We start from the raw sequence: 20,253 nt of genomic DNA, 5'->3' as shown, positions 1-20,253 counted from the left end.
ATTCGTATTATTCATTTGTAGCTTTTTTAAATATTTTATATATATTAAATTTATTTTTAGAGATGAAAAATATTTATTTATTATGACATTTTTAATATGTGTAGCCTTGCATGGTAGTTTTTTCTTTTTATTTTATCCAATAAATCTTATATGTTTGTTAATTTTTATTTCAATTTGATTTAAATAAACAAATTCATTAAACACAATCAAGTAAATTATCCATATTATAATATTAAATATTTTAATTTATATTTGTTTCTTATTTTTTTAATTTTTTTCTTTTAAAAAAAGATTTCGAACCTAAAATGGGTTTGTTGGGGTGTCATTTTTCTCTTTATTTTTTTATTTACTGAACTTGACTTAAATATTTGAGTTAGATAAAAAAAAATGGCTTCAATAAAATCTCCAATTAATTAGTTAAACTATAAACGGACTGGAGTAGAAAGAGAGATGTGGAATTTATTTATGGGAGCTAAAATAGAGTTTACTCATGTGTAGAGCCGCCAAGAGCAGGGATGGCAGTTTGGAGAAATCAGTGCACCGGTGGGGTAAGGTCTTCGCTGGAGATTTGGGAGTAGAGCCTCGGAAGAGCGGGGGGGCTGATTTGGAGGGCAGAATTTGTTTCCAAGTGAGAATCAAATTGTTTCCAATTGAAAAATACAAAAAAAAAAAAAATATATATATATATATATATATATATGTGTGTGTGTGTGTGTGTGTGTGTGTGTGTTAGACACAGAATCAAAATTAATAAATATAAAAAAGCATGAAACTTGTCATAACTAATTTTGACCTCTAATTTTTGTATATATTTTGATAAAAAGAAGAAGATAAACAACCTTTTTATAACCAATCTCTTGTTCTTCTCTCTTTTTGATTGAAGATACTAGTTGTTCTTCTTTATTCATATGTTAATGTTTTTATGATAAAAATTAATGGCATTGCAGAGAAATTCTACTTTGGATTAAAACTAAGAGCGTGTTTGGCAGTGTGGTTGCGGATGCTTTTCAAATAATTTTTCGTGCCAAAATACAACGATGTTTTTTTATTTTTTAAAAATCATTTTTGACATCAGCACATCAAAACGATCCAAAACGTATAAACCATATTAAATTTTAGCAAAAAAAAAATTTTCAAATTTTTTGGAAACGCCGCCACAGCCGCGTTCCCAAACGGTGCCTAAGACTTATAGAAGCCTTATCCTCCATTTTTATTATATTTTTGTAATATTATGAGTTCTACGTGTTTGCCTCAACTTTGATAAATTAGAGTTAATGATATTTGAATAGAGGTCTATAAAGTAGTTTCTTTATTATTTATTACTGCTGTAGTTGTTTTTTTTATAACTTTTTATATATTCATCCTTAGTTATTAAATCCCGACCAGCCTGACAGGTCAACCCGGAACCCGGGGGCTGGACTAGTCTGAGTTTTTCAAAAGACCGGTCAGTGCAACAACCTGATCAAACCCGGTCAACCCGGCGGGTCAACTCGTGATCCGGGCGAGACCTGACCAAGACCCTGTGTTTTTTTTTTCAAATGTGGGATTTGAAATCCATTGATATATATACTCTATTTTTCCAAGAAAAAAATTATGTTTTTTCAATGTAGGATAAAAAAACTTTTTGGTTTAAATATTTCAACTTAAAAGGATAACATAATATCTTTTTAATGTGAGATTTAAAACCCATTAGTATATATACTCTATGTTCCCAAGAAAAAAGTTATGGTTTTTCAGTGTGAGATTTGAAACACATTAGTATATATACTCTATGTTCACAAGAAAAAAGCTGTGTTTTTTCAATGTGGGATAAGAAACTTTTTTGGTTTAAATACTTTAACTTAAAAGCTTAACATAATATCTTTTTAATGTGAGATAAAAAAATTTAAAATATTATTTTAAACTTTATTATTTACAATATGTATAGCCTATATTTACATAGATTTTCTTAATTTTTTTTATATAAAATATTAAAACTTTAATTTTTTTAATTTTTTCAGGTTGACCCATGAAACTCGAGACCCGGCCCTTTGGCCAAGTCAACCCCCAGGCCGGGTTTAATAACTATGCATTCATCTCTAGCCTCACATTCAACTAGCTCTCATGTTCTCATCTTTCCATGTTTTGTTGTTAGTGGAAAACGTCTCATTTAGTTGTTGATGTAAATGATTATGATCAGTTAGTTATGAAACTGCTATAACTAGATTACATAGATAATTTTGCATGAATATATATGATTGATGAAACAGGAAAATGGCTTGGATTGCTTAGAGTATTTGCCTAATGAAAAAGCCTATAACTTTGATCTAATAGTTGGATCACATTTAAATTTAACCAAAAAATTTCAAAGGCTTATCCTTACAAGAGATTCAGTTATTATAACTAGTCGATTATTGAAAGGCCTTTAAAAAAAGATCTAGAATATATTGTTTGGACTAGTTTTGTTATTTTTCATCTTTATTTTTTTATTTTTTATTTAGAACTTTTATTTCATTTTTAGTTTTAGTTATGACTCTTAATCTCTTACAGTAGAGAGTGAAGAGAGAAGGAAAGGGTTGGAGTATCAGAGAGACATGTGACAAAGTAAAAAATAAGAGAGGATGGAAAATTATGGAATAGAGTTGGATAAGAGGCCTTTGTTATTAATGATGTAGTTTTACTATTTCAGCACAAATTTTTTATTTAAATAAATATTTGATATAAAGAAATTATCATGTGATTTATTATCATATAATTAAATAAAAAATAATCTTAAAAATAAAAAAATTTATTGAATCTGATGACGTGTAAAACTTGCATTGCGAGTTTGCTTTGTTGACTCGAGTTCGTCTATTTTTTTTAAAAAAAATGATCAATTTTATCATTTAATATTGAGTTAATTCATGATTGAGCTTTTCAATTTGTTTTTTTTTTCAAGATTATCCATGCGAATTTCAACCCGATTCAACCAAATTAACTTTCACTTGCAATTTGTTTTTTCAATTAGGCCCTTAATTAACTTCTAACTTGGCTATTTATTTCAAAATCATCCTTGAATTTCAAATTTCTTTTATTTTTAGTCAAATTAAATTAATTAAGCCCTTTTCTAAGTTTTCTTTTTAATTGAAATCTCGATTATAGCCCCAAAACTCCCAAACTCAATTTTTTTTTTACTTGTGATTCTTAATTATCGGTTCTATTTCAAACCCCAACTATATTTTTTATTTTTTCATTTTATTTATGATTTTCGAGATTTCTCTCACAAAATTTAAATAAAAATGAAGAAAACAACGAAATGATTAAAATTAATTTAAAATCACTAAAAAGATATATTGTTTTAATATTTTTCTAATTTATTGAAATATATAAAAATAGGAGGTCAAAAAACTGTATTACATCACTAGTTATCTTCTAATCCTTTGTTTAAGCATTGAGATTGTCGTTGGCTAGTAGTTTTGCTTCCTCTGGTCATAGCTTTGAAAGGTGGGTTTTTTCTTTCTTGTGCTGTTGTAATTAGGCTTCTACTTTCAAGTCTTTTTAGTCATTTGCTTCGAGGTTGATACTGCTTGTTTATGGATTGAATCTGCCTTATCTAAGCCCTAATCAGAGATTATTATTATTATTATTATATAATTTGCACGAAATGCCAGGTAATGTCTCTAGAAAAATAACAATTTAGAATCCAGAAGTCAAAACTTGCTGGGTTGAGAGTTGAAAGGGAGAGTATTTTGCAGGTTAAAGGATAATTAAGACTTCTACTAATGATGATTATGATTCTAAAACCCAGTCTAACAACCAAAACCCCGTAAAAAAATATTAAAAATTATTTTAAGAAGAAAAAATTAGGGGCAAAAATAATTTATTTGGTGGGCTCAACCTAATGCAAACGCAATACAATATATACCTACCAGCTCCACTATGCTTTTGTTTAGTAGATAAAAAATTGAATATTGCTCACCGGCAGGCTTAAAACTACATCGGCAAGGATAGAGATGTCTACTTACCGGTAAACAGGCGACTCAAAATGAAAGGCATCCCTTATCCAATCTAACAGTAGGAAAGTCCCATCATTCACCTAAACGCCTAAAACCACCATTCCTATCACAAACTTGCTGGTGAATTGGGATGCACGTTCAGCTTGAATAATGTTTTTTTTTTTTTAATTTTTTTAAAAGTTTCATTGTTCTAACTATAGAGAAAAAAATTTGGTTTCTCGAGCAATTTAACAGGGGAGAAAACTCTAATATATTTTGAAAGTTGTTTATTTTAAATATAAATGTTTTTTTGAAAAATAATTACTTACACAAGGCTATTTAAATACAACAAATTAAAGATATTATAATTAGTAAAGTTGTAATTAAATCCAATATCCTAATTATTTAAATAGAAAATAACAAATTAATAAAGTAAAGAAAATCCCAAAACTATATTTTCCGGGTCTAAGCTTGGTGTGAAAACAAAAATTAGTTGGCTTTTCGTAATCAAGCTTTGATAACAATGTGATAAAATTTCAACTTGATTCAACTAACATTCGAATCAAATCAGATATTATATTCATTTTTATTAAATTCCACATTGGATTCTTTTAAAAAAATCCTTAAAACACAAAAAATAATAATCATACAATAAAAATAATTATACAAAAGAATAATAATAAGATGTTCTACTCCGGACTGTCTTAGTGTCACCATGAGAAGACAGTCATGAGAATCGTTGCTTTAGTAACTTAAGTGGTCTCAAGAGACAAGAATGCATACGTACGGTTTCTACATGGAATGATATATACAGGGAAACAACAACAAGAAGAAGAATGGATAAGACTTTGGGCCACAGACTAATTTAAAACAAGAAGAATTGATTAAAAAAACAAAAAAAAACTAATTTAAAACAAACAAAAAAATCAAAATTCGAGCCCCAAACACACAATAGAAGCAAATTCCACACTTTATGTGCACATCACATTCTTCCAAAATTATCTGAGTCAGGCAACCGTGGATCAGACCCACATCTTCAAGAGTGGCCTTCATGCTCCTATTAGAATACCCGTACGTGGCTAGCTAGTTGATACAGTGAAGGAGGCTATTGATGAGCTATAATTAGGAATTGCTATTGTCTCTGATATTACCAGTGAAGTCACATGCAAGAATCTTTCGACATTCACGTACTACCTGCTTGAACTATTTTCCGCCAATGAAAAAACTCTTGAGCTAGCTGCATCAGCATGCTCACCTTCAGTACTCACCCCTGTCCATATAGATAATGCGAACCATGATTGGCATGTATTATGCTAAAATGTTTCATTCAACACATATTTTTGGAACGTTAGGCACCTGCCATCATCCCCATAAACATCTAAAAAGACCTCATAATTAAATTACTTACTTTTCTGAATGAACTGTGATGAAGCTAAAATCTTCATACATGAATAATAACAACATCGAGATTCACCTTGAACTCTTATAAAAATTCTTGTAGGAAATCCCTAATTATTATAAATTTCTAAATAATTTCTGAACTCAAAACATTCTTGTCAAAAGTCCCTAATTATTTCATGTATGATCATCAAAAGCATGTCCCGTGATCAAAATATCAAAACCCTCCTAGTAGCTTGGTAGCAGAACCAACCAATAGTTGTTGACATCTGTAAGTATAAAGCTGAGCAGGTGAACAAACTAAAGAAAAAGTCGCAAGGAGATTTCACAATAAAACAATGTTTGAATTTGTCCTACTAACCGTTCCTCTCATCTTCTAACCGCTTCTTTATATTCATAAGACGGCAAGGACAAGATTTGAATCCCAAGAGCCCTCACCTGCTTTGCAAGCAGATTGCTGTATTTATAGACTTTGTAATCGATAGTAATCTCGCAGTCAAAAAAATAATAACTGTTTTTCAGAAATGTAAAACTAGAAAACTGAGATGGTTAGCTCTTTTACAGGTAGGATAATGAATAAACATCAGTCAATCAATGTCCAAGAAAACAGTTGGGCTCCTCGGAGTTGTGAGCTAGATTATTGTTAATTCTAGCACAGTCATCGGAAAAGCAACAACTAATGAACTTTCTCAAGGATAAAACAAATATATTGGACTGTTGGACAGCCAACTGCTGGTCAAATTTCAAGGTTATCAATTTGCTAATGAAAGTTCCAAAGGCTAAATATGTGCATCCATGCTGTGTTATCTCCTTGACTTCAATGTTTACTGTATCTAAGCTGAGCTTACATGATTTTGTAGTTTAGGCATGTGATGGAGGGTTCTTGAATACCAGTTATGAAATATCAACGCTGAATCTGTCTAACTTGGCAGGACCGTTTGCTGTCAACACGAAAGGCTGAGTCAGCCGTTCTTGATCATATGCAAGAGCTATTGTAGTACAAGCATCCATTGCATGCATGACTGTTAGATGGTAAAATTTCCATATAAACCTACCAGTCCATACTCTTGTCTACCATGTGCCAACATTATGCATGAAGTTCTAAAAGTGATGCATGGTGCTTATAGAGGTCAAACCATAAAATATTATTTGAAAGACAAGAACAGAAAGTGAATACAGAAAAAAGGAAAAATTCACGGTGAAACTTCGTGGTATTTAACTTTAATTTAACCCTTCTCTGCAGCTCATCCTGCACTATCTCCTCTTCCAACATGCAATGTGTTTTCTTCAACTATTAATTTGACAGCATATTGTATATCTTCTAATTTTAAGCAATAAATATATGGAAACATTATATATTTTCATATTTATTTGTCCTGTTGAGTTAAGTAGGGAAAATCTGGAGGAGGCAGCAGCAAGTTTACAAGTTGGTGGTTGTATAGTTTTCAGGTGGACTTGGCTTCCCTTCTGTGGATCGTTAGTGGTCCGTACAGCAATATCTTATTCAACATTTTCACCTGCTAGATGTGGGATGTTCTGCACTGCGCTCTCTCTCTTTCTCTCTCTGTGTTTTTCTAAGCATTCTGCAGCTCTTGTTTGTTGCATTAGCTTTACTCAGAATGGGGTCAAAATAATAATAATAATAATTGGATTATATGATATTTCACTCGTGAGGAGCCCAAACAAGGGGCTCAAACAAGGGGCTGTTAAAAAGGGAAGCAATACTCTACTTTTCTAGGAATTAAAGTAAAAAAAAAAAAAAAGGGAGTTAAAACTATAACGTCTGTTCAAATATAACATTTCTCCGTTCCGACAACTGAAAGACAAAAAAATCTAGTTTTTCTATTTGAAAAATATATTTTAGAGATTCTCCGTATTTTTTCAATATAATTTTTCTACTATTTTTCAAGGAAAATGTATTTTTTAATATATACAAATTCTTTTTAACAATGCAAAGATTAAAATTATTATTTTATATTTTATATTTAGTTTATAACTTTTTTATATTTAGCTATTAAAATTAGTATTTTTTTTAATTTTTAGTTTAATATAAAGAACTTTTTTGAGTTAATAACATAAATTTTTTATAATAATTTATTAGTATTTTTAGTTTAATCATTTTTAGAAAACTGAAAATGAAATTTTTGAGTTTAATATTTTTTTGTTTTGTTATTAACACACAGTAAGTGATTTAACTTTGCTTCCTTATGCTTGAAATCTATGCGTTGTTAGCTTTTCTTGCCTTTCTTTTTTACAGCTTTAGCTTGACTATTTGACTCATGTAACTGTCCATGCCTAAAAGCTCTCGTATACCTTCGAGTCAATTAATCTCTTATTAAAAGTCCTGTGCCATGGGCAATATCAATGATCTGTTGAACAAATTTAGTACCTGGCAACATATTTTTGCTTGAAATTAAGCAACTTAGTCTACGAAAGCTGAAAGAATAGCGGCTGAAGTTTGGGGCAGCCTTCTTGCCTCTCATTTTGTATAGCCAAAAAAAAAAAACGTTGAACACAAAAAATGAGCGTAATTTCATTTAGGAAATCATAACCTTTTGCTTATGGATTCAAGTTCAAGTTAGAAAGAAGAAGAAGGAGATGAATTCATGATCTAATAGTCTAGCTAGTGGTTAAGACTTGGGATTTGGATAGACACTTTACCATTTAAATTTGAGTTCATTCCCTTAGATTTATTTGAGTTTAGTTAGTATTTCAAAATAGAAAAGACATGATAATACACATTTTTTTAAAAAAATAGATTAGTAGTTTGTTTGGGTTGGTAGCTCAAACAAACTTTCTCGTCCCCTTTTCTTTAAATTTTGAATCCTGAAAAAATTATTTGGGTTTGACTAACAACTAAAACATTTCTATTTATTGTAACGTACCTTGAATATTTTCTTTCAATGCTTTCATGATAGATTCTTTGAAAGTACACAATCTTATGTAGGGTTGGTGTCTCATTTTTAACCAATGGTTTCAATGGAGAATGCATCATGTTTTATGTAAATCAAACACCTTTATTCTAGATTAATAGTTATTTTTAAGCCAACATATCACTAATAATCATCAATCTCTCCACCAATAGAGAGCCATCACACAACAACTAATAGTAAAAACCAATATTTTCATTAATGTTTAACTCTTTATATATTGAAGTGAGCTGAGGTAACTAAGATCTATAAATAAATTAGGTCATCAGGTAAACACAACAAGTCACATTTTTTCTTGAATTCAACACTTTTGTACATTTTAATTTTCTTGCATACTATTTCTCTTATACACTTGCTGATTTAGGTATCAAAAAATCCTCTATTTTACTGAGGGATTTATTTTTCGAGAATAATCAGGCCCACATACTAAGCCCATATTCAAGTCCTCATGTTTTGTCCCAAGATCAAAGCTTGTAAAAAACCTAATTTTTGCATGAAATTTTTTCATGACTTCATTGGGATAAATACTAAAAAGATATAACTATGTTTGATTGAAGAAAAAAATAAAACATAAAATAAACCTTTTGAAAGAACAATTTTGAAATAAATTCTATACTTTTAAAATAAAAAAAATACACAAAGACAAGCCTCCTTTATCCCACTATCTTCATTTTTATTTCCGAGAAAGTAAAGAAACAACGAAGCCAAAAGAATTTATAACTTAGTTAGCATTCATGCTTCCTCAGTTTGAAAGTTTTTCTTTATTACCATTCACCAAACCTGGTTTTCTCAGCAAACACAGCGAAATCTCATCCAATAATTTTAAATATGAAACTTTGAATTAAACTTATGAAATATCCTTTCAAAACTCATGTTTCGTGAATGGGCAATGATTTCCTTGAAATTTTAATGGCAAAAGTCTCCTCCAGCATTGAGGTTTTTTTGGTGGCCCACGTAATTTAGAATTAAAGATGTGCACGGAATTCTTGGTATTAAAAAAACTCTTGATTTCCTTAATAATAATAATTAATAAGTATACAACACTAATTAGAATACAGAGTAAATAAACTCAACTTAAACCTATTCAATTAATAATCAGAGGAACATATTTGGATCATAATCAAACCAGAATCATATGTATTGTATACTATATTCATTTAGTTAATTAAATACAAAATTAAGGGTACGAGTGAGTTGTGAAAGTATGATTGTGATTACTTTTTAAAATGTTACCTGTGATTATTTTTTAAAATGTTTTTTGTATTGAAATATATTAAAATGATATTTTTTTTATTTTAAAAAAATTATTTTTAAAATCAGCATATTAAAATTATTCAAAACATAAAATAAATTAATTTTTAATAAATTAAATTAAATTTTTTAAAAAATTAAATTTTTTTGAGAATTCCAAACGGTGCCTAATTAGAATAACTAGCTAGTGGTACTGTTTGGAATGCATCTCAATGACATAGCTGGCAGCACATGAAGACTTTCACTTTGGATTTTTTTTTTGTTTCTTGCATGTACTAGGGTTTTGACTTTCGATTAAATTCATAATTTCTCAAAAAATATAAAAACTTGTACTCATAACTATGGATGACTGATTTGTCATCACCTATAAATTTTGTTACATGCATGTATTTGATTACACATGGCACTATACACACACATGTATAAGCAAATCTATATCCATATAATATATATCACCATTTAAGTTAATTCTATAACATTTACACTACATTAACAATTCAATGCAACACTAAAAGTTAATTGTGATTATCATTCTTAAATTGTAATGCTGTTTATCTTTATTATAAATATAATTAATGACATTTATATAAATTGAAAGAAATTTGTATGAGTTTTATCAATATTATTAAACTCGATCTGACTTGACTTTGGTTTTATATTAAACCAGGTGAAACTTGATCAAATTATACCCAATTGATTTAACAAGTCAACTCATAACCAGGTCAAATCTCAAGTGAGATATGATTTGACTTTTTTAAAACAATATCATTTTGGATTGATATAATTATGTAGCCAAATTTCTAACATTTATATAAATTGAAAGATATCTATATGAATTTTATCAATGTTATTAAACTCGATCTAACTTGACCTGAGTTTTATATTGAACTTGGTGATACTTGATAAGATCAAACTCAATTAATTTGACATATTAACTCATGCAAATCTCAAGTGAGATATGATTTAATTTTTAATTTTTTAAAACAATATTATTTTGGACTGCAAATGTTATTCATGTCACCAAAAACTGTTAAGTACATGACATGACATCATTCACATAATGTGGTAGATAGAGTGATGATGCACCCTTCTGATGGTGAAGCTTGAAAATATTTTAATAAGATACATCCTTAGTTTTTCATGAAATCAAGAAATATGTATCTTGGGATATACATAGAAAAATTCAATCCATTCAGGTCATTTGCAGCTCCTTATTTTTTTTAGTCGATGATACTCATATTTTACAACTTATCACCAAAAATGTGTATGAGATCGAAGTTCATGTTTTTATCTACGGTCATACCTAATCTTAATAATCTCTGTCAGAATATAGATATTTATTTTTATTTTTTGATTGATGAGTTGAAACAATTATAATCATCCAGGGCTTTAACAAATTACGCATCGAGAAAACATAATTTTCATATGAAAGTAGCTTTGATGTGGATTATCAATGATTTTATTGTGTATGAAATGATTTCTAGTTGGAACACGCCTAGAAAACTAGCATATTCATACTGTATAGAAAATAAAAAAAGGTCTTCACGTTAACAAATGGTGGTAAAATATATTTTTGTGATTGTCACAAGTGGTTCTTATCATCAGATTATAAGTACAGAAAGAATATAAAGGACTTCTTTGTTACTAAAGTTGAAAAAGATGTTGCACAACTACTATTATCAAGTGAAGAATTGTATGACATGGTATCAAAGTACGAAGATATTATATTTGGTTTTCATTCCGGTGAGCAGAAGTTTCTTAGTTTTGGTTTAACTCATAATTAAATAAAGCAAAGTATTTTCTAGGAGCTTTCTTATTGGAAGACTAATCTTCTCCACCATAACTTTGATATCATGTACATTGAAAAGAACGTGTTTAAAATATTTTTAACATGGTTAGGGACGTGAAAGGGAAGACAAAAGACAATATCAACGCTAAAATGAATATATCTTTGTTTTATCACTATAAAAATATGAAGTTGATTTATGATGAATCACGGGTTGCAAAGTCCAAAACCAGCTTTGTTTTATGCAAAAATACATAGTTATTTGTCTACCAATATCTTAAGAGTCTATGTTTTTTTAATAGACATGTTTCAAACATATCAAAGTTAGTGAATTTGAAGAATTGCAAATTATATGGAATGAAGAGTCATGATTGTCCCGTATTTATGAAAACACTCATTTAACTAACTTACCGAGATTTATTGTCAAATAGGATATGAGATGCACTCATGGAGATTATTTACTTTTTTATAGATATATACTCCAACAATTTATAGACACAACTTATAGAGAAGCTTGAAATGAATATTGTCTAGACACTGTGCAAAACTTGAGATGATATTACATTCATTGTTCTTCGACTCAATAGAGCATCAACCCATACATCTATAGTTTGAGGTAAAATTTGGAGACTTAGTCTTATATAAATGAATGTATCTATTCGAGAGGTTAGGTATTACATATGCATTATAATTAAAATTCTATTTTCTTTTTTAAAAAATTCAAAAAGTTTATTTAATTTAAAAATATATATTTAAAAATTATTACTAACAGGGTTACCAACAAACTTAGACCGTCGGTATATTACAGAGAGTTGAAAAAAAAATTACTATAAATACTACTGTCATTGTTTACTCACTGACAGAATAACAAACAGTTTGTTTGATATTTATATGTCAAATTCATCAAAGGTTATACCAACAAATGAAAAATAATCATTGATGGAATGACATATGATTTTTTTTTATCAATGATGTTATATTCATCGATGAAAATACTGACGGAATGAAGCGGGTAAAAATTATTTTGGCGTGCTTTGTCCATTTATAAATCCATTTGTAAAATTATTATGACCATAAATCACCAACGAGAGTTTATCCAATAGATTATTTTTGTCCATGAGCCTGTCAATAAGTTTTAAGTCGATAGATTATGAGTATAAATATCAATAAAAAATTGTATTAGTCATTGTTTAACCCAATTTCTGACTTGAATCTTTGGTTGGATTACTGTAGGAGACATTGTTATGTAACTATGAATTTTACTAACAATTATGATAAAAATCTATAAACATTGAATATAAAAGCATTTATTTCAATTGCCACTGGCACTTAAACAAATGTGTTTTTTATATACAATATAAGTAAAAATATATAACAATCACTATATATTAAAATTAAGAAAAATGTCACAAAAAATATATAATAATGTCAATTATAAAATATAAATATTATAATAAATATCTATTATAAAATTTAATTTATCAATTTTTTCGAACAAATGCCATTAAAAATTAATTTTTTATAGTAAAATAAAATAGTTTATTATTCACGTTACCAAAAATTACACAAGGAAAGAAAGTGATAGGTACTTAACGGCAAGCAACAAGAGCGTCAAAGGTAGTAGCTTATCCACTCTTAACTGTAGGACATTCTTATATCTCTAACTCACCTCAAAACCACCAGTCCAACTGTCCAAGTCAACCTTCCAAGCGCTTCACACCCTTCCTTTTCAACTACTTCTATAAATGCATATCTCCCCTGCCGTCGACTCGACTCCTTGTTTCACTCTTTCCCAATTTGTCCTTGCCTCTCTCGATCTCTCCTGCTACAATTCTTGGAGTCGGTGAAGGGAGAGTACCAGAGCTATGAGAAAACCTTGCTGTGATAAACAAGGAAATAACAAAGGAGCTTGGTCCGCGCAAGAAGATCAGAAGCTCATTGATTATATTAAAACTCATGGTGAAGGTTGTTGGCGATCTCTTCCTATGGCTGCAGGTATATATATGTTATATGTGTTAGCAATATTCAATCTATCTATATATACATGCTGAAGAAATTTGTGTAATTCTTCTCATCAGGTTTGCACCGCTGTGGCAAAAGTTGCAGGCTAAGATGGATAAACTATCTTAGGCCAGACATAAAACGTGGTAACTTTGGCCAGGATGAAGAGGACCTCATTATCAAGCTACATGCCCTCCTTGGAAATAGGTACGATCTCTCTCTAAATAAAGGAAAAACATAGGCCCAGAGGGCATCATTCACATATGATCTCACAAACACATCCATGGCATATATATTGACCTTTCAGGGGGTTGGTCTGATGGTCGAGGATGTGAGCGATCGATTCCTTTTATGGCTAGATGCAAACAACTTAATGTACTTATGTTTAAGAAGCATAATATGCTCAAGAATTAACGGTGTTAATTTGTGTGGTGCTGTAGGTGGTCATTGATAGCAGGAAGATTACCAGGAAGGACTGATAATGAGGTGAAGAACTATTGGAACTCCCATTTAAAGAAAAAGCTGATAAACATGGGAATAGACCCAAATAATCATCGGTTGAACCAAATTCTTCCTCGTCCTCAAACTGAGCCTGCTCCTGTTCTTGCTACATCAACTACTACGGGGTCTAAGAATACTATTACCACAAGCAAACCAGAGAAATCATCAAATGATGACAATGATAGGGTTTCTGACACAGCCAGTTGTCTTGAAGATGATTATAAATCTTTGGAGAAACAGCAAGTTGCTACTTCTGGTTCCTCGAACATTAATCTTGATCTCACCATTGCAGCTCCAGCTTCTCCTGGTCATAAGACCAGTTTTGGAAACGAGCAACAAAATTGCAATTGGGGCAAAACTTGCCAAGTTGAGAGCGAGCCAACATCCTTGCCGACTCTAATTCTTTTTAGATGAGGCAATTCCTTGCCAGCCATGGCATGCAGTGAATTCAGTTAGCTGCCTGATGTTCTTGGAAATTAAATCAGCTAAGATGTTACCAGCTAGGTTTTTTTTTTTTTTTCCTAGCTAGTTAACTAGAAGGAGAATTATTTTGTCGATAATTATTACCACCTTCATTGCTGAATAGTTAGAGATTAATTTAATGTAACCTACTTCTGTTGCATTTAAGCAATAATTAAGAAAAGGGAGAATGGATGGCTAATTAATCTAGCTCCTGATTAAATAAATTAACTAGGTTTCAGCTTCTTCATGTGTGTACACATGGCTAGGATGATAGTCTAATTATTAATAACTTGTATGATCAGAGTACATATTACATTAAGATTTAATTTCTAATTTATTTATGGCCAATGGATCTTTGATCCAACTACTGGTAATCTATGGATAGGCAATGTTGTAATTAATAGGATTTTCAAATTTCAATGTTTATAATGTGTGCCCTGAGGGAACTCATTTTACGTTTTCCCAGATAATTAATATTTTTTTTAGTTTAACGTAGGTGTCCGGGCCAGCTTGCGCGCACCTCGACTAATCCCACGGGCCCTGAAGTTAACGACCATGTAAGCCTCCAGTGGCCATCATATGAGCAACCTAGAGCTCGAACCTGAGACCACAGAAGGAGCAAACCTCTTGATCTCAAGCACTTACCACTAGGCTACCACCCAGATAATTAATATTACCAAGCTTGGAAGGTTGACGGAGGAGCTAGCTGATGGGTACATTTCAAGTCGCGACATTAATGACAAGAGGAATTTCATAACGTATTAGACAATGGCCAGACTAATTGGATTGTAGAGTGATAATTATGGTAACTGTTTGCATGTGTACTTAGATATGATTTTATATATATATATATATATATATATATATATATATATATATATATATATATATATATATATATGTGTGTGTGTGTGTGTGTGTGTGTGTGTGTGTGTATATATGTATGTATATGAGTACTTATCCATGCATATTATCTAATATCTAAAATTTAAAAGGTGTTTAAAAGTGGATTGAAAGATTTTGTATAAAATATTGGGATGTGGATTGACCAATTTGGGAAGGGGAATTTGATAACTAACAAGCAGATGGCCATATTTTATCACTTAGCCCATTGAAAATGGCATTTCCCAGCCCGGAAATGATTCCTAAGATTAAAATGAAACCTGATAAATTAGTGACAACTTTAGACAATAAAGATTTTTCCCTGATTATAATTTAAGAATGTGGTAGAGATTATTTTTTTAAGTATTTTTTTACTTGGAAATGCATTAAAAAAAAATTTTCATTTAATTTTTTTTTATATCAGCACATCAAAACGATCCAAAAACACTAAAAAATAATTAATTTGAAGCAAAAAAAATTCAAAATTTGATGAAAAGCAAGTTCAACCTTAATTCCAAATGGGGTCTATGTTCTAGGCTATGTAATTAGGCTTTTCTCTCTAAACTTGATTTTTCCTACAAATTAAGTTTTCTGTCGGAACAAAAAAACTCTTTTGTGCCAATAAATATATGAGGAGAAATTGTATACATGAAATAGAAAATAGTAGCAAATATAGTTATGATCTGTTTTGTGTGTGAAGTTTGAATTGCTTATGAAATTGCTTGTGTTAGCATCGGCCTATTTTGGCCAAGAGTTAACTTGCATTATCTATTTTTCTACTTGTTTGCCTAGTAACCAAGGTATTTATAAACATTGATCACGTCAACTTATATTATAAAATGTGGATAGTGATGTTACATGTATCGGTATCTTGATGCGTGGAGTTACAAGTAACTCATAGATCATGAAGAGTGATATTATATCATTGGTGGAGAGGTTGTTGCCCATTATTTCTTAATTCAAATTGAGAAATGTACAATAATTTGATAGATAAGATTTTCCTCTTCTTTTCTTAAAAGAACAAAATACGTCTCTTTCCGTCTGGGCATTCACGAAATTTACGGCGGGTTTTCTAATTTTTTTTTTCATATGTATATAAGTTTATTATTATATGTATTATATGTTATATGATATGAGACAAAAAAAAAAGAAGAAGAAATGGCAAGATAAGTTATGTATCTCAATGGAGAAAATGAAATGAAATAAGTATGTGGAAAACAAGACAGGGATTCTCTACAATGACATTGTAGACCAATTGAAAGGGATGTAGCGCAGCTTGGTAGCGCGTTTGTTTTGGGTACAAAATGTCACGGGTTCAAATCTTGTCATCCCTACTTATTACTTCGCCTCTGAGCAATACAATAACAAGGGATCAATATGAGGAGAAATTGTATACATGAAATAGAAAATAGTAGCAAATATAGTTATGATCTGTTTTGTGTGTGAAGTTTGAATTGCTTATGAAATTGCTTGTGTTAGCATGGGCCTGTTTTGGCCAAGAGTTAACTTGCATTATCTATTTTTCTACTTGTTTGCCTAGTAACCAAGGTATTTATAAACATTGATCACGTCAACTTATATTATAAAATGTGGATAGTGATGTTACATGTATCGGTATCTTGGTGCGTGGAGTTACAAGTAACTCATAGATCATGAAGAGTGATATTATATCATTGGTGGAGAGGTTGTTGCCCATTATTGATAATGGTGTTTGTTCTGCTATTGGTAAAAAAAATTGGTGATTAGCGGTGCTAGATATGGGTAGAAAATATTCACTAGCAAGAAAAGTGTTGTCTATTTTACATAGAAAAATCTAATATGTACTTAGTGATGCAATATAAATATCTTTGGAATAAAAATATATTGAGGTACTGTGTCTTGTCCAGGTGAGAACAAAGGTATAAGAGAAAATAGGAGAGAGAAAGTAAGGTAAGAGAGAGAGAAAGGGAAAGTGAGCAAATATGTGTGAGAGAGAAGGAGAGCAAAAGAGATGGAGAGAGAAGAGGGAGAAGGAGAGGGGTGGCCTCGTTGTTCGAGCTTAATCATGAAAAAGATAGGTGGCCCATGCTACTTTATAGGCCAAGCCAAATTTTTTCCAACTCTAAAGAAAGATATTCATGTGACAATAATCCAAGACAAATTGGGTTAAATTTACTAAAACATGATCCGAGATATGAGACCAAAACAACCCATAGAAAAAATGCAAATAAAATATAAAGTTCAAGACTTAATAACCTAATGTTAAAGATGAAAAAAAATAAAAAAATATAGCGTTGAAGAAGAAAACCCAAGTTAACTTGGGCTAACTTGGCGAACCCACAAATCATAATATGAGATCGGGATAAAAAAAAATTATAATTTTAAAAGAAGAACCTAGTAAAAAAGACCAAAACTCAATAAAAAACAAAAAAAAAAAACCTGAGTTAACATTACCAACCCTCTCTCGAAATAACGAAACAGAAAAAAGTGAAAAAATGACAAAGCTCAATGACAAATAAGTTAATGCAAAATGATGAAAATAAAAACAAAAACTCATAAAAAATTGAGAAAATCAACTCTGAGTCAATCCGGGTTGACTTATTTAACTCGCCACTTCCGACATGAGACTAGGATAAAAAAAAAATAGACGTTCAAATGGACCTAGCAAAAAAGTCTACAGTGAAATAAAAAGTCATTGAGAAAGAAAATACAAATTAACCCGGGTTAGCTTGACTAATAGGCTCTCGAAATAACAAAACAATAAGAGAAGGAAAAAAAAACAAAGCTCAATGGTAAATAATTTAATGCAAAATGATGAAATTAAAAAGAATAAAAGAAAATTGAGAAAAAAAAATAAATCTACTCAGGTTAACTCAACCAACCTGCCACTGGTGATATAAGACCAGGATAAAACAAAAAGTTCAAGGGCCAATAATTTAACGTCAAATGATGAAATTGTAAAAAAATCAATTTGTTATTAAAAAACCGAGGTTAAAAAATCTGAGTCAGCCATTATTAACTTAACTAATCTATTACCCAGGATATAAGATCAGGATAACGCATTAAAAAATATAGTGAAACAAACAATGAAGCTAAGGATTTAAAATCAAATGTCAAATCAAAAATTTAAAAAAAATAAAAAAAAATATTTTTCAATGAAGCCGAGAAAAAATAATTTGAAAAGCTAATTGAATTACAAAAACAATCACTCCCTAAACCATATTACCCTACTATACTAAAAAACTTGGATTTTTTTTCAATTCTTACTTTTTTAAAAAAATTTCATTCTCAATATTTTTTTAATAATACCAATTATTATTAGGTGATATTGAGTCTATCTTCTCCTAAAAAACTTGCTTATAAGGTGAGATTTTCCCTCATAAACTCACCATTAATCACTTTCGCAACCGATATGCGACGACCCAACACAATGTATTAACAAATACTTCTCGTACATATGACCACTATTTCTCTATTTTCACGATACAATTACCTAAGAATGTATTAACTTTGAGGCTAAAATAACATAATTAAACCTTCAAGGATTAGGACTTGGTTCGAGGATTTATGTTAGCAATTTAATTGATAGATAAAAGAAGGATAGAAGCTAAATGGAAACAGCCATGAATCAGTGAAGTGCCCAAATTTGAAATTCACGAGGTGCTAGTGGTCAAGGTATAGTTGTAAAATCCAACTTGAGGTTTGACTTTGAGTTTTATGTCAGGAGAGTTTATCTAGATCAATTTTTAATTTTTTTAAACAATAATTAAAATAATGTTATTTTAATTATTTTAAAAAAATTCAATAAGTTAAAAGGATTTCGAGTGGGTGGAGCCCTAGTCAATCAGGTAACAGATCAATTCAGATTTTTATTTTTTTTTTGTCTTTAACCCGTATTGGTCTACATCCAATTATAATGACGACAGCTGGCCAAAGTACAGTGTAGGTCTCTTTCTTTTTTTTCGTTTTTCACAAGAAAGTTGATTAGGAACACTGGATCGAGCTTCAATGTCCTTTTTCGGTCATTAAAAGTTAATGTCGGATTCAATTTTGTTTTTATTAACATTAGTTTTTCAATTAATTTATATGTATATCTAATTATAAACCTTAAATAATTTCAAAATTTATAAAACTCAAACTATAATTTCTATAAAAATAAACTTAAAATCTAATTAATTAAACAATACTTTTCAGGATTCAATTCTTGATCTGGAAGATGCATTGACGTAGCAATACATTATGAATGAGTGAACCTTCAAGGGAGAGATAGAGATAGGGAGTCTGATAATGTATTTTAAAAAATTATTTTTAATATTAATGTATCAAAATTATTAAAAACATATTAATGTTAAGAAAAAAATATTTTATTAAAAAAATTGTATGGAACGCAGTTTTATACTGCTTCTAAAAGCTTGTTTGGCAGTGTAATTATGAGTGTTTTTCAAATAATTTTTCGTGTCAAAATACATGCCAATGATTTTTTTTTATTTTTTAAAAATTATTTTTAATATTAGCACATCAAAACGATCCAAAACGTACAAATCATATTAAATTTTAACAAAAAAAATTTTAATTTTTTAGAAACACGGATTGAACCACGTTCCCAAACATTACCTACAAAATTTGATTTGTTGCTATACCCGTCCTTCCCATAAGGAAAAGGCCAGGGATATCCAGTCCTTGGGCTGTGGGAAATCATGATCAGTACTGTTTGTAGGGCACATGAAAGTTGAAACATCAGGTCCTGTTATTATCTATTATTCCCCACATATAGTTTTTTTTACCCAACTGTAACCTTTAATTATGGTTGTTTCTTAGTACAATGTTATGTAACCAAAAACCACCTATACAAAACAAAATCTGATCTTATTTGGATTGAGCTGCCGTGGCCCTTATGTTTAGAACAATTCTCACCGCATTTAATTAAAATCCGACTAGGATTAGATTTTAAATATGCAGGTTTAATATCTACTTGGTATGCCATGTGTTTTTTTTTTTTTTAACCCGAGTTGTCCGAGCCAGCTTACGCACACCACAATTAATCCCCGGACCCACTGAACACCCTGCAAGCCCAGTAAACAAGTAAGACACCGCGGGGGTGACAGGCGTG

At 30.3% G+C, this 20,253-nt stretch overlaps 1 protein-coding gene and 1 long non-coding RNA gene across 2 annotated transcripts; one reads left to right on the top strand and one right to left on the bottom strand.

Annotated features, from left to right (window-relative positions):
- Positions 1-4,718: 4,718 nt before the first annotated feature.
- LOC133670456 (uncharacterized) lies at positions 4,719-5,812 on the bottom strand. The gene is made up of 2 exons (XR_009834091.1): positions 5,713-5,812; positions 4,719-5,620 (listed from the first exon to the last, which is right to left on the bottom strand). It is a non-coding gene; the product is annotated as an uncharacterized LOC133670456 (long non-coding RNA).
- A 7,264-nt stretch (positions 5,813-13,076) lies between these two features.
- On the top strand, positions 13,077-14,506 carry LOC133670896 (transcription repressor MYB6-like). Its single transcript, XM_062091494.1, has 3 exons — positions 13,077-13,313; positions 13,397-13,526; positions 13,760-14,506. Exons 1-3 carry the CDS (start codon positions 13,184-13,186, stop codon positions 14,232-14,234), a joined length of 735 nt encoding a protein of 244 aa, XP_061947478.1. The 5' UTR covers positions 13,077-13,183; the 3' UTR covers positions 14,235-14,506.
- Positions 14,507-20,253: the final 5,747 nt, after the last annotated feature.

Source organism: Populus nigra, chromosome 13 (assembly GCF_951802175.1).
Source record: "Populus nigra chromosome 13, ddPopNigr1.1, whole genome shotgun sequence".
Classification (NCBI taxonomy): domain Eukaryota; kingdom Viridiplantae; phylum Streptophyta; class Magnoliopsida; order Malpighiales; family Salicaceae; genus Populus; species Populus nigra.
The sequence above is the reverse complement of the archived record's forward strand: the minus strand, read 5'-3'. Positions and strand labels throughout refer to the sequence as shown.

What these genes read in the sequence shown, in the direction of transcription:
- LOC133670896 (XM_062091494.1), top strand. Translation starts at nt 13,184, where the DNA reads ATGAGAAAACCTTGCTGTGATAAACAAGGAAATAACAAAGGAGCTTGG. An exon ending in ATCTCTTCCTATGGCTGCAG is followed by an intron (nt 13,314 to 13,396) that starts GTATATATATGT and finishes TCTTCTCATCAG; the next exon opens with GTTTGCACCGCTGTGGCAAA. An exon ending in CATGCCCTCCTTGGAAATAG is followed by an intron (nt 13,527 to 13,759) that starts GTACGATCTCTC and finishes GTGGTGCTGTAG; the next exon opens with GTGGTCATTGATAGCAGGAA.